The 12613-nt window shown below is 43.6% G+C and overlaps 1 protein-coding gene across 2 annotated transcripts in view; it reads left to right on the top strand.

Moving 5' to 3' along the window:
- The window catches only part of MARK4 (microtubule affinity regulating kinase 4), a 672098-nt gene that overhangs the window by 458369 nt on the left and 201116 nt on the right, over window positions 1-12613 (top strand). For both annotated transcript variants that reach the window (XM_085625587.1, XM_085625588.1), the window contains exon 14: window positions 7272-7375. In XM_085625587.1, coding sequence (XP_085481713.1) covers window positions 7272-7375 — 104 coding nt within the window. The remainder of the gene's footprint in view (window positions 1-7271; window positions 7376-12613) is intronic.

The raw sequence follows: 12613 nt of genomic DNA, 5'->3' as shown, positions 1-12613 counted from the left end.
TGGACAGGGATATAGTCTCCTTCCTATGTGACCACCATCGAGACACTAAGGCGGCTGTGCGTTATTTGGCCGGTCTGAATGCATCACGTTTGTTTCCCATCTGGGTCGGAATCCAGCAGGGTTGTATTTTGGACCCATTTTTATTCAATTTTTACATGAACAACTTGGAGAAAACCCTTTTGGAGTTCAAGGCAGACTTCCCTCAGGCAGTACAGCGGGGTCTCCCGGTCCTGCTATATGCAGATGACACCGTTTTAATGGCCAGGACCGAACGGTGTTTGCAAACGCATATAAACTCCTTCGCCCAATATATGGGGGCTATGAACCTGACGATTATTAATTTAAAGTCATACTTTATGCATGTAGGGGCATAGCCCAGTAGGCCATATACTATTAGGGCAGGGCTTAGCTCGATTCATAAGTCGAGCATGCTCTCCTATTCAGGGATACTTTTAGATGAAAAAAATGAACTGGGGGTTCCAACTTACCCACAAGAGAAATTACCTAATTAGGGAGTCTGCAGCAATCTTTAATTTTGCCGCTAGACTGAGGAAAAGACCGTTCGGGGCTCTTTTAAAGCTCTATAGGGCCAAGTGTCAAAGGCCCTTTATGGCAGTGAAATCTGCAGGTATACTGATACAGCCGATCTCCAAATTTCGGGAAAATAAATTTCTGACACATCTTTTATCTGTTCCTCAGGGTTCTCCCTCTTTCACAGCTCATGAAGAGCTTGGCATGTCCTATATTTCTAATCTAATAGCATTCCTCCCGGTGTCTCTCTGGCTAAAAATTTGGGTTGGTAAGGGGACCTCCCTAAAAAGATTAATCCTAACAGATTGTCTGGCCCTCGATTACGCAGCCAGGGTACCTTGGCTCAAATATGTAGTAAGGAGCCTCACAAGTTTGGGAAGAGGAGAACATTTCTCCAACTTTGAAGCGACAAATAAGAAAGATCTAGCCCTCGTTAAGACGGCCTTTCTTGCATGCCAGACCTTGGCAAGGGAGGAGAAGTAACTTCTGAAGCCCAGCATAGGTCGCTTCTTCATGCTAAGGACCACTCTGATGGTGGAGCCGTACTTGCTGGTGTTCACAAACTCTTACGACCATTTTCTTTTGACCAGGTTTCGGTTCGATCTTTTCCATTTTCTTCTTGCCCAACGCAGGGGTCAGAACAAAGGGCATACTCTTATGTCCTGCGGCTGCGATGGTACATCTCCGCAGGGCATGGTTCATTTCATGATGTTTTGCCCATTTTATGATATGCTCAGAAAATCCTTTTTAATTCCTATTTTAGACGAGTACGGCCTGCTTATATATTTCGTCAAATGTTGACTGGTAACACTGTTTTTTATGTACTCAACTTTTTAAAATCTGCAATTAGGCTTAGGGCGAGTTGTGACTAACTTGCCTGACCCTTGTCACGATCCCCGGCACTGTGCACTTTACTTTACCCCACTAGCCGTTTAACTAACCACTCAATGAAGCGCAAGGTCTTACTGCACCATTTAGAGCATTGTTTAGCAGGTATTTTATGTGTTCGTGGAGATTTGGTAATTATATATTTTTTAAACTGCATATATTTTTACATTGTATATACTATGCTTCAACCGGGTATGTTCCCGTCTGGATTGTATGTATTATATTTTTACCTGTGCTTTTATGGTTTATCACATGAAACTGAATAAGGTGATTTTGAACTTAACATAGTGCAATTAAATTTAGCCGAGTTTGGATTAATTAACTTTGTCTAATATGTGTTAGTTCAATGACAGGGACATTGGTGGTGTGGGGATTCATATGTGAGGGAGTAGTACCTAGACTACAGTCAGGATACAAGAAGTCGGTATTCTGCTCTGTGGTTTTTTTCAGCCACTTGTCGCATGGCTGTATGCTTGGGGCCGAGTGCTTTTGGAGAGAGGCTGGAATGTGCATTTGATCTAAAGACTGGCTTGCTTTTGTGGCTGTGATACCAGTGGACAGTTTTAACATTATAATGTGTTGCCCTTGCGTCACACATGGTGTCACAAGGGAACACAATACTTAAGTCATGTTTACAAAGCAATGCAAGGCCACCTTGTCTGGCCATATGTTGATTGGTAAATCTGGAGTAATGCAAGGCAGGGCAAGTCGCTGTCTTGAGTTACACTGCCCTGGTAAGGCGTTCCATGTGTGGAGTGTCGGTTTCCCATGCATCCACCCATGAATTTTGGCACAATCCAACTGGTAATCCAGAGAATGTGTCAAAATTCTATGCCTTCCCAGGGGAGCCATAACAAGGAGAAATATTTTTGTTTCCTGTTTCTTAGTGTGCTGCATTCTGCAGCACACTTGGAAAGAGGAAAATGCCCCTAAGGATTGTGTGTGGCATGGACTGTGCCGTATATTGGTAACTGTGGCACATTCCTGCCCTCTCCTTATTATGCAGTGCAGCAAGTTGCATTGCTGCATTGCATGAAATATAGACAAATCTGGCCCGGGCGTCTTCTGGGTAATGAAAGCCTAGATGTGATGTTGGCGTTGCCTGGAAGTTTAAGGTAGTGGAAGGTTTAGTATGTGCTGGTGGTTGCCAGTGGTCAGAGACCAGTCTCCAATTTGACACAAATTTGTCACTGGATTTGTCACAGACCTCCATTTAGGAAGGAGGAGAATGTTTTCTGTTGGTGTCAGTTTTTCTTCTGCAACTAAAGCACATGGGTCTTTGGCCAGTAAGGCTAGCTAAGCGCTTTGTGTCCCAGTAGTATTAGAAAAGTAGTTTAATTCTTAACAAACAGTTTCAACTACAATGTTCAGAAGAGGGGTATAAATTGACAAATCTCGTTTGCTAGCCCATTTAATCTGGGGATGTTTGATCAAAATAGGAGGGAGTTGATAGTATTTCACCTACCAGCACAAAAAGCATAAAGCCTGAGCAGACATTAACAACACCTCTCCTTGATTACATAGTAATAAATAGTGTGAAGTGTTCTGTAATTGAAGATAGACTTTGTCCTTTTCCATTTGTCAAGTACATTACAATGGTCACTGTGGGTTTCGGGCCTTCCAGGATCTTGCCTACCCACAGCGAGTGGTTACCACCACTGGACTTTCCCATTCCCCCAAAGCTTGAGACCACTGAGTTGTCACTCACTACTGTAGTTACCTTATACGGAGTCAAGACGTAGGGCATTGGGTGCATTCAGGGTACCATCATTCACAGTAACATTATGTTCAAGGCATATGAGCTGCAGATTCACACACTGTGCATAGATCGCCATCTGGTGTTGGGCCCGGATGTTTGCACTTTGTTGTTGTATTGGAATAAGTCTTTGGAAGTCACGAGATAGGTGACTCCTCTTTTGGACAATAGTGCGCATGGGCTTCGACTCCATCTTCAGATTGTTTTTTCGCAATGAAGGGAAATGATGGAGTTTTGTGAGAAACCGAAATAGATGTCCATGTATGTTGCATCTGCTTAAGATACTATTGGAACAGATAAAGGTAGCCGGGGAGGCGGGTGAGCCTGTGTGAATCTGCAGCTCTACATGCCAAGAACAGATGCATACTGGTAAGTAGCATTTTCCGTTCCAGGCATATGAGCTGCAGATCACACACTGTGCATAGATTGCATAGCAGTACTCCTCCTGAGCGGCGACCACCAGTATCTGTTGCAGTAGTTTGAAATAGTGTTTGAGTACAGCCTGGCCCACACTAGCTTGTTGTTTTGCCTGCACATCTACACAATAGTGTATTGTGAATGTGTGCGGTGTAGACCATGTAGCTGCTTTGCAGATATCATCCAAGGGAATGTTACCTAAAAATGCCATTGAAGCCCCTATTTTTCAGGTAGAGTGGGCTTTAGGGGGAATAGATAGTGTACGTTTTGCTTTGTGATAGCAAATTTGTATACATTTGACAATCCACCTTGCAATCTCAGACTTTGATATGAGATTGCCTTTATGTGGTGGTGAGAAGGATACAAAAAGTTGTTTTGTTTTGCGAAAAGGTTTTGTTCTGTCAATATAGTAAAGAAGTGTTCTTTTTACGTCTAGTGTATGAAGAGCTCTTTCTGCTACTGTTTGTGGTTGCGAGAAGAACACTGGCAACTCAACAGATTGGTTGAGATGGAAGGGAGAGATAACTTTAGGAAGGAATGTGGGATTTGTCCTGCAAACCACTTGTTATGATGGAGTTGTAAAAATGGTTCTTGAAGTTAGTGCCTGTAGCTCACTGACTCTTCTAAGAGATGTAATGGCCACAAGGAAAGCGACTTTCCATGTAAGGAATTGTAGCTCGCATTTATGCAGAGGTTCAAATGGAGGACCCATTAGTCTTGTGAGGACGATGTTTAGATTCCATACTGGGGAGGGTGGTACCCTGGGAGGAATTATTCTTTTGAGGCCTTCCATAAATGCTTTAATAACAGGTACCCAGAACAATAGCAGATGTACTCTATTTTGTAGGTAAGCTGCTATGGCAGCGAGATGTAATCTAATTGATGTGTATTCTAGATTACATCTTTGAAGATGCAGCAGGTAACATATGATGTGTTGAGTGGAGGCATCTAAAGGATTGATGGTGTTGTTGTTACAGTATATAACAAATCATTTCCACTTGGCTGCATAGCAGGCTCTAGTGGTGGGGCGCCTAGCCTCTTTGCTCTTTGATAATGCTCATACAATCAGGTGGTTCTGGTAGCCTTTAGGTTAAGCCAAGGACATTGATTTAACACAAGGGAACAGGTTTCCCCCTTTTTGACTTATCGTTGTGTTACTTTGTAAGTTTGGGCCTGTCAGGTAGTTTCAATAATGTAAGCAACAGCCCTTTGTGGGTCCACAACACGGGTGTCTTAGTTCTAATCCTCATTGGTTACGTAAAATTGTTTTCACCTGAAAAGAAGCCCAAGGCTGGCACTACTTCATTTTGTGGTCCAGGGCAAGGCACAAATTGCACAGAGAGTGCCTATTTGACAATATTGATGGTGACAGTGCCAGCCATCATTACTTTAAAGAACGTTCTGTCTGAAACTGTCCTTAATAAACATGAAAGAATGTATATAGAAAATACATACGAGTCATTTTGTATGACTTGAACAACCATCAGATATTAAAAGTACGTAGCACCCATGACTTCAAAGTTTTCCATTGCTAGTCTTTCCTTCTAATGTCAGCAGTGTCCTGTGGTTTGAAGCTAGTGTTTTCTGAAGTCCTTCATTGAACCCAAGAGCTCATATTCTTGCTAACCCAATTTGTATCCAAAGATAGTGGATCATGTGTGCAGGTTTTGAGCACATTTTTAATGTTCCTCTTTATCTCCATAACATGATAAATCAAGAGGGAGTGTCATGCCATAACCATATACTGCCGTAATGCCCCTTGATATACTGAACTGCTCAAAACAAGCATGCTAGAGAAAAAGTTCTACGGTTGATGGGTGAAATGGCGTGGTTTTTGAGATCTGGAGTTAGTGTTAGTTTTTTTTTTTTTTTTAAAGAGATTCTAGGAATGTGGCAAATGAAATGGAGTAATTCAAATTATCTACGTATCTGATGAGTTTGTGCTGCAACAGAAGGTAATCTGTTTCTTGGTTTGTGCACCAGGTTTCTAATGGGCAGATCCTGGACACTTCCAGGACAGAAACACAGAAAAATGGTGGCTAGAATGCTTAAGTTAATATTACTTACGGGTAATTACAAATCGCCCCATTCCAGTCCATCATATTTTGCCCATTAGCCTACTCAGGACCAGAGACCAGCCTTGTGCTAATCAGTCTTGGTCCTGTTCCAGTAGTAACAATCCAGCGTGAACTGCCTGGCCAGGTAGCTCCCAGGAAGAAATGAAGACAATTCCGGGCTGTATTTAGCCTTTTAGGCCTCGTCGGTGAGCTGCAGCTTGTGGCCAGGTTCACAGTGAGCACAGGACCTACGTTTGGGCCTACCCATCACACTCTGGGCTTATCGCTTCCAAAAACAAAAGTGATGAATAGAATGCTTGATTTAATCTCATTCACTGATAATTATTCTGGGCGCCTTCTATTCCATAGATTTTTCACCCACTATGCCACTCAAGACAAGCCATTTTCAAATCATTCTTGTTCCTGCTCCAAAAAGAACAGTTTAGCCAACCTGCTAGGACAGGTCCCCATAAGATGGAAGCATAAACAATCCCAAACTGGTTTCTGCCTTTTCTGCATCATCAGATAAGTGAAGCATGAGTCCTATGCAACAGCGAGCCCTGGACAGTGGAGGTGTGATTGTTTGGATCGAGAAGTAAGAAAGATGGTGGCAGTGTATTTGCCACAATTAGGGATCCATCAATGAAAGGTGTTCTCCTTTTTTCATTTTTTTTGCAAATACTTGTATTTTTCGATTGAATTGATTAAAATAAATCTTGCATTTCGCCTAGTGTTGCACATCATCATTTTCATATGTTTCTGTGTAGTGTTTCTTTGTGTAATAGGCGAGTCTTCCAGACTTGCAAATTGGATGTAAGAGAGTCCCTCAGGTGATGATGCTACCATGCAGACTAGATTAGTTTTTTCCACTGATCTCAAGAAGGCAGCTTAATTTGTCTAAGAAAAAAAAGTCCAGGAGTTAAAGATTTTTCTTAATAATCGGAACCACTGAATGCTGGATTAGACAAGTTGCCAATGCTGCCCAATCTTGATTTTACAGCATTCTTATTTAGACTGCTACCTTACTCTTCCTGCCTCTTTCTCAAAGTAGCAGGTTGTTTTTCAACTCTGCTTTCTCCATTGGTCAGTGACTTCCGATATTTCACTTCCTTCCGCCTTTAGTGCCTTTCTCTTTTCATCTGAGTCAAAGTCTGATGATAAAAAAAAAAAAAAATCCTGGTTCCCAAAAAACACGAGTGCCCTTGATGACTGCCAGCAAACCCTGGCGTAGCACAAGCACTGGTCTCAAATATCACTCACTGATGTGTTTAGTAGTCAGACCATGGGTTCTGTTTTATGCACAGGAGACTCCCATAGATGTGTTGCATATTTTTGTGCTGTGAACATTGACCTCTTGCAAATTCCAAGAGAGATATTATGGCGCCTGGGGATCATCCTGAATGGGGAAGTAAACCTCTCACAGTTTTGGCAATAATAGGGTGTACTGTGGTGTGACAATTCTGGCTATGCAAATGCTGGTAATGTAACAAGAGGGCAGAGTCTGATGTCATGGTGCTATTAGGGGCTTGAGCTTGGCCCTAATCTTGTAATGATGTCACTTGCCTTCGTCTCATGAGCTTGACTTCAACTTCTACGTCTCACATTGTTTCTTTTTCCCATAGAACAACATCCCGCCAAGTGTGATGACCCGACGGAATACATACGTGTGCACAGAACGCCAGGGCCTTGATCGGAACTCACTGTTGCAGAATGGCAAGGAGAACAGGTACCATAGCTAATGGCTGCACAAATAAGCCAGAGCATTTTCCTTTAATAGACACCTGGGTAGGTGTGACAAAGGCTGGAGATGAGGAATTTGACTTGGCCTGGGCCTCTCACTCGAGCTTATAGATCATTGAAGAATGAGATGGATATTTGCTTTCAGTGGGCACTAGTGTATGAGATTGGGATAGGAGTAGATGCTTTCACTGAAGTGGCTCACTGGTAGCCAGAACAATTGGTGGATTGTTGGGCGCCAAGGGAACTTTGGGTTTGAGTAGTGAATATAAAAATGGTGATTTAGGTCTTTATGCTCTATGCAATTAAAAAGTGTAATGAAAAGAAATTGCTTACACATAGTGCAGTGTGCTCCTAATGAGCAAGTGCTTGTACTCCATGGACACCAGATCTTCATGGGGAAAGAGGTGTAGAAAGAGGGTGCCTTGACCTCATGAACCAATCAGAATGGTGACATTGGTGTAAGGATGGAAGCTTGGAGGATGAAATACAGGTCCCATTGACAGTTGGAGGTTTTGCATGGTGCAAGAAAATGCTTAATCTCTGTGATTAATTTGACAATTGCAGGAGGAGTTTCACAGTCCCGTGGTGATGCAGGCAGGGTGATGGGATGGACTGGTTTGGAGGTGGATAGGATTTCCTGCCTGTTTTCCAGTTTAGCCCAGTAGTGCCCTATTCTGCTTCTCTTTCCTTTCATAGCACCATGCAACATCTAATTTAACCTAACCAAATTATGTGGGACATCGTTTTCACTACTCTAGATATTGGGATTTAGAAACGTGGTAGGTGCTTGAGTTCATTAGGGCATTTTTGATAGAGCATGATAGTACCTAGCCGCCATGGCTACTCTCATTGGGGCTTGACAGTGGCAAGGGCAATAGGTGCTGGGGCACCGTAGACACTTAAAAGGAGTGGGGTGAGTGGAGTGTTGTTCTTTGGCTCAGTAAGTACTTGGCAGTTTTGAAACCCACACTCCTTGCCTATTCTGACAAAGGCAAGTGACAGTGATATCGATACCAGGACTTCCACTTCACCCGCAAGTAGTAGGGCAAATAGAGGAGGCTAATGAGGTTTCATAGTTTTCTGTGTGAGGGGAGCAAGAGGGCTGTTGAGCTGCATAGGCGTTTTGGGGTTGCCTGGCAAGAGAATGGTTGGACTCCAAGGAGGAGAGAGAGAGAGAGAGTATATACCTCCCAGTTCCTGGAGTATGTACTTGATGATGTCTTGGTATCTCAGAATGCGTGCATCTGGGAAGGTAGAGTGGCCTTAATGGAGGTAAAAACAAATGTCAATCGTTTCATGTAAAATACCTTCTGAGTTCCATAATGCTCCAAGTGTTAATTGATGCTCTCAGATAAATGAGTCCAATTTAAAGGAGCTAGACTCCGCTTGAATCCTAGCAGAGCTCGGTTATCAGGTACCATCATGAACATTTATTTCTCCACAATACTTTTTACTCTCAATTTATGATCATACCTTCCAGCTTGTTTCATTACATCACAAGCACATAACTGTAGATTGGATAGATCATCAGACACATCCAAAACAGATCAGACATGTCACATAGCCAGCAGTGCTGTCTGTGCACAAAGCAAAACAAACTGCTGAGCAACTGACATTGCTCTGAGCTGTGATGAAAATGGGAAAGCCATCCAGTAACACCTCCCTTACTCTGAGATCATCATTCTCAGAGTTCAATTAATCAGACAGTGTGAGCCAACCATCTAAAATTGCCACCAATGGCCCCCCTGCAAGTAAAACAGTGCTCAACCTTCGTATCACATAGTGGACACAATCGTTTTTAGGATGGACATAAACATGGTACTTGAAACAGTACAACGCAGATTCCAGTCTACATGGAAACAGCATCTTTGTAGCCAACATCCCAGACAAACCACTGCTTAATGAGAACTTTCTACTGTCTGATGTGTACAAAAGTCAATGACATGACTTAATCCACTTGATTACAGAGCACTGTTGTGGGAATTCCCAATGGTATTGATACGTTCTGCATTTTCTAGTTTCTGCACTAGTTCTCATTGTGGAAGAGTATCTAGTACCATTTTCAGGTACCCACTCTATCTCAAGATCGGTGTGCATTTGGAACATCCTTGAACAGTTGACCCTTCATATATGTTACTGTACTGTGCATGATTTTAAGGGCATGCATGTTCAGATTGATATCATTTCAGTACCTAGCACTGAATTTACACATCACAAAAAGCTGATGTGTGATAGCATTAATCTTATGTACATTGAAATGATTTCAATAGTCCTACTCTCTAGTTTTTGAATCTGGAATAATTTCAAATGTTAGAAAAACAACTTCATTAGGGTTAGCTAGAAGCCTGTTCCAGGTAGGTACTGCAACTGTTGCAGATAAGTACATTTACCCTGTTGAATCTCATATTCATTATAACTTGTGCATGTGGTGGGCTTAGGCTTCTAGACTTAATGTAAGCTGTACCTATTCCTCTTGGGCAACTCCTGCTCAAGGAGCTATCAGCCCCTGGTTCTTCTGGGCATTTATTAGTCTGAGATTTCCAGGGCTAGCAGTTACTCGGTCTTTCAGATGGCCAGCAGTTAAAACTTGCATACCCATTGCGAGATCCTTACTGGCAATATCAACAGGGCTTGTTACCCCTTAACCGATTCTAAAAAGGAGGTTTTCCAGATCTCCTTGACTAGCATGATCAATTAAAGAACCCTGAAAGTTTGCATGTCGTTCATCATGTTCATACCACCATTACTACCAACCTAAACAAAAGCATACTTTCAGAGATACCAAGATGGACAAGTCACACATTTTTCTTGTCCCAAACATTCCTCAGTCCTGTAACCCTAGCCAGGTGCAGTCTCTTCCAGCCTACTATATTACAGTGAGAGAAGGAGCACAATGGAGATAACATGAGGTTTTTGATCTTCCTCGGCTCTGGGTACCTGGAAACTACAATAGAGCCTGTATCCCCCTCTCCCATTCAGCGGTAACCCACTTCTCAGCTGGGCTGGTTTCCTGCGAGTTAATGAATGATTTGCCACTCATAAGCTGACTAAAACACAAATTTGATCACGGGTGCTGTGTTAAAACAGAGGAGTGAATTTAAAGGTTTCTGCATTTCTATTTGGTTTTATGAAGAAACCTGTCCCCGCATGTGAGTGTTATTTTGTCATTTATTGTTGTTTATTTCAGGTTTTGAGTCTCTAGGTGTTCACCCCCTTCTTCCTCTGAAGCAGTAGCAGGCCCAAAGCCGCCCCTTTCTGTCTGCCCTCTTGGTCACATGACTAGGCCTTCTCCTGAGCCATCCCTCCTCCTTCCATTAACCACTAATCATTGATATCATCTAAGCCTGCTCAGCCTTAGATAAAGAGTGGAGAGTTAAGGGACTCTTCCTGTGCCGGAATTTCTGTCTAGGACACTACTCTCTTCCTTTGTCAAACAGCTTCAAACTGCAAATCTATCACCTTCTCTCTTTTAGCTCCACAGTTTTCACAGAATCGCTCATAGTATCACCCTGTCCTGTCTTTTGCACCGCCACCACTCCAGGTGGACCATTACTATGGTGTGTGCTGTTTTTCCGTGGTCTGTACTGCTTCTTCTTCTAGGTAGACTCCAGAGTCACTTTACACAGATGTTAAAGCTGTTGTCCTTGGGTTTGTACTTTGAAACTTGGGGCCTAATTACGAGTTTGCAGTCCATAGGTCCGCCAAACTCGCAGTGGAAGTGCAGCCGCACCAGCAGCCTGACCTCTGTATTACGCGTACGGCGGTCGGACCTCCAGAGAACCACTGCAATCACCAAGGATCAACAATACCTGGCGTTGGCATGGCGGTCTTGAGACTGCAATATGCTTGGTGGTGCTACTGCGGCACTGCCAAGCATATTACAAGTTTTCTCACCATCAGGAGCCTCATGGTGGTTCTCACACCATGAAAATGCTGGCGATGAGGGAACTTAGGGGCCCCTGCTCCGTCAGGGCCTAGGGATGCATGTAGGGGGGTACATGTTTGCCCCCAGTCTGCATGCACCGACAGTTCAGCACAGCATGGACTTTACAGTCCATGACATGCTGGAACGCGCTGTGGCGGGCCCACAGAGCTTCCGTTTTTTAAGGCTTTCCTATGAGCCTTTGAAAGGAAGCGCCAAGGGCCTGCCGCCGCAGGGCCGCCTGCCTGGATTACAACTTTTAATATGGTGGGTGGTCAGCAGTCAACTTTGACCGTGTGGGAGCCGGACGGTGGCGTGGTGCCCCACACCGCCAAAGTCGTAATCAGACCTTTAGACCACATGGATCCAATACTGAGGTATCTGCTGATTTCTTCTGCGTTGCACTGTTATTATTTGTGGGTGGACCTCACGCTGAATACATCAGAAGTGTCTTTTTGGGGTATGTGAAGCTGAATAATTGTAAAAAGTTCTCAGTTTTGCCTATTCCATTTACAAGGGCTCTCCTAAAAGAGGATTTTATCACTGGCAAGTGATTATAAGACAGAAGGACTGGAGGAGTTAAGTTGAGGCCCATAAGGAGGCGCAATAAGACAAGCAGTCCTCTGTTACTAAAGTCACTGTAAGGAATTAAAGCATTTCCCAGTTCAGGCACTGCTGAAGATGAGGATGGCTAACCACATAATTTAAACACAAATTGAGGCATCTCTACTGTGCAAGCATTTATGTTATCATAATTTGTATAATGCTATTTTACCAACGGAATGACTCCTTTCTGAGTCCAGGCACCCTTTCAATTTGATTCTGGGATTTTCCAAGACCAGTTGAGGAAAAATAGGTCGCACACCGCTCGTCACACCAGCAAGTTGCCCCAAAGGACTGTGGGAAATGTAGTGGCGACGGCGGGTACGCCTATGCCACAAAATGTAAATAGAACAGTATGTGTATGCGTTAGCCATCCCTGGACACGTGTTTCGAGGTAGTTGCCTCTCGTCAGCAGGGAGCAGGTCAGTGTAAAGGGGTGCCGCGTGGACTGCCAAATGTAATTAAAAGCAGGTCAAGTACCTCTCCTGGCGCGCAGGTGCAGACTCAAGGCTCGTCAGCCCGTTGGCTTAAGGAAGCCATTTAAATTGAGGAAAAATAGGTCGCACACCGCTCGTCACACCAGCAAGTTGCCCCAAAGGACTGTGGGAAATGTAGTGGCGACGGCGGGTACGCCTATGCCACAAAATGTAAATAGAACAGTATGTGTATGCGTTAGCCATCCCTGGACACGTGTTTCGA

The sequence above is a fragment of the Triturus cristatus genome, chromosome 9 (genome assembly GCF_964204655.1).
Source record: "Triturus cristatus chromosome 9, aTriCri1.1, whole genome shotgun sequence".
Classification (NCBI taxonomy): Eukaryota; Metazoa; Chordata; class Amphibia; order Caudata; family Salamandridae; genus Triturus; species Triturus cristatus.
Note: the sequence above shows the minus strand (reverse complement) of the source record. Positions and strands in the feature narration are given on the sequence as shown.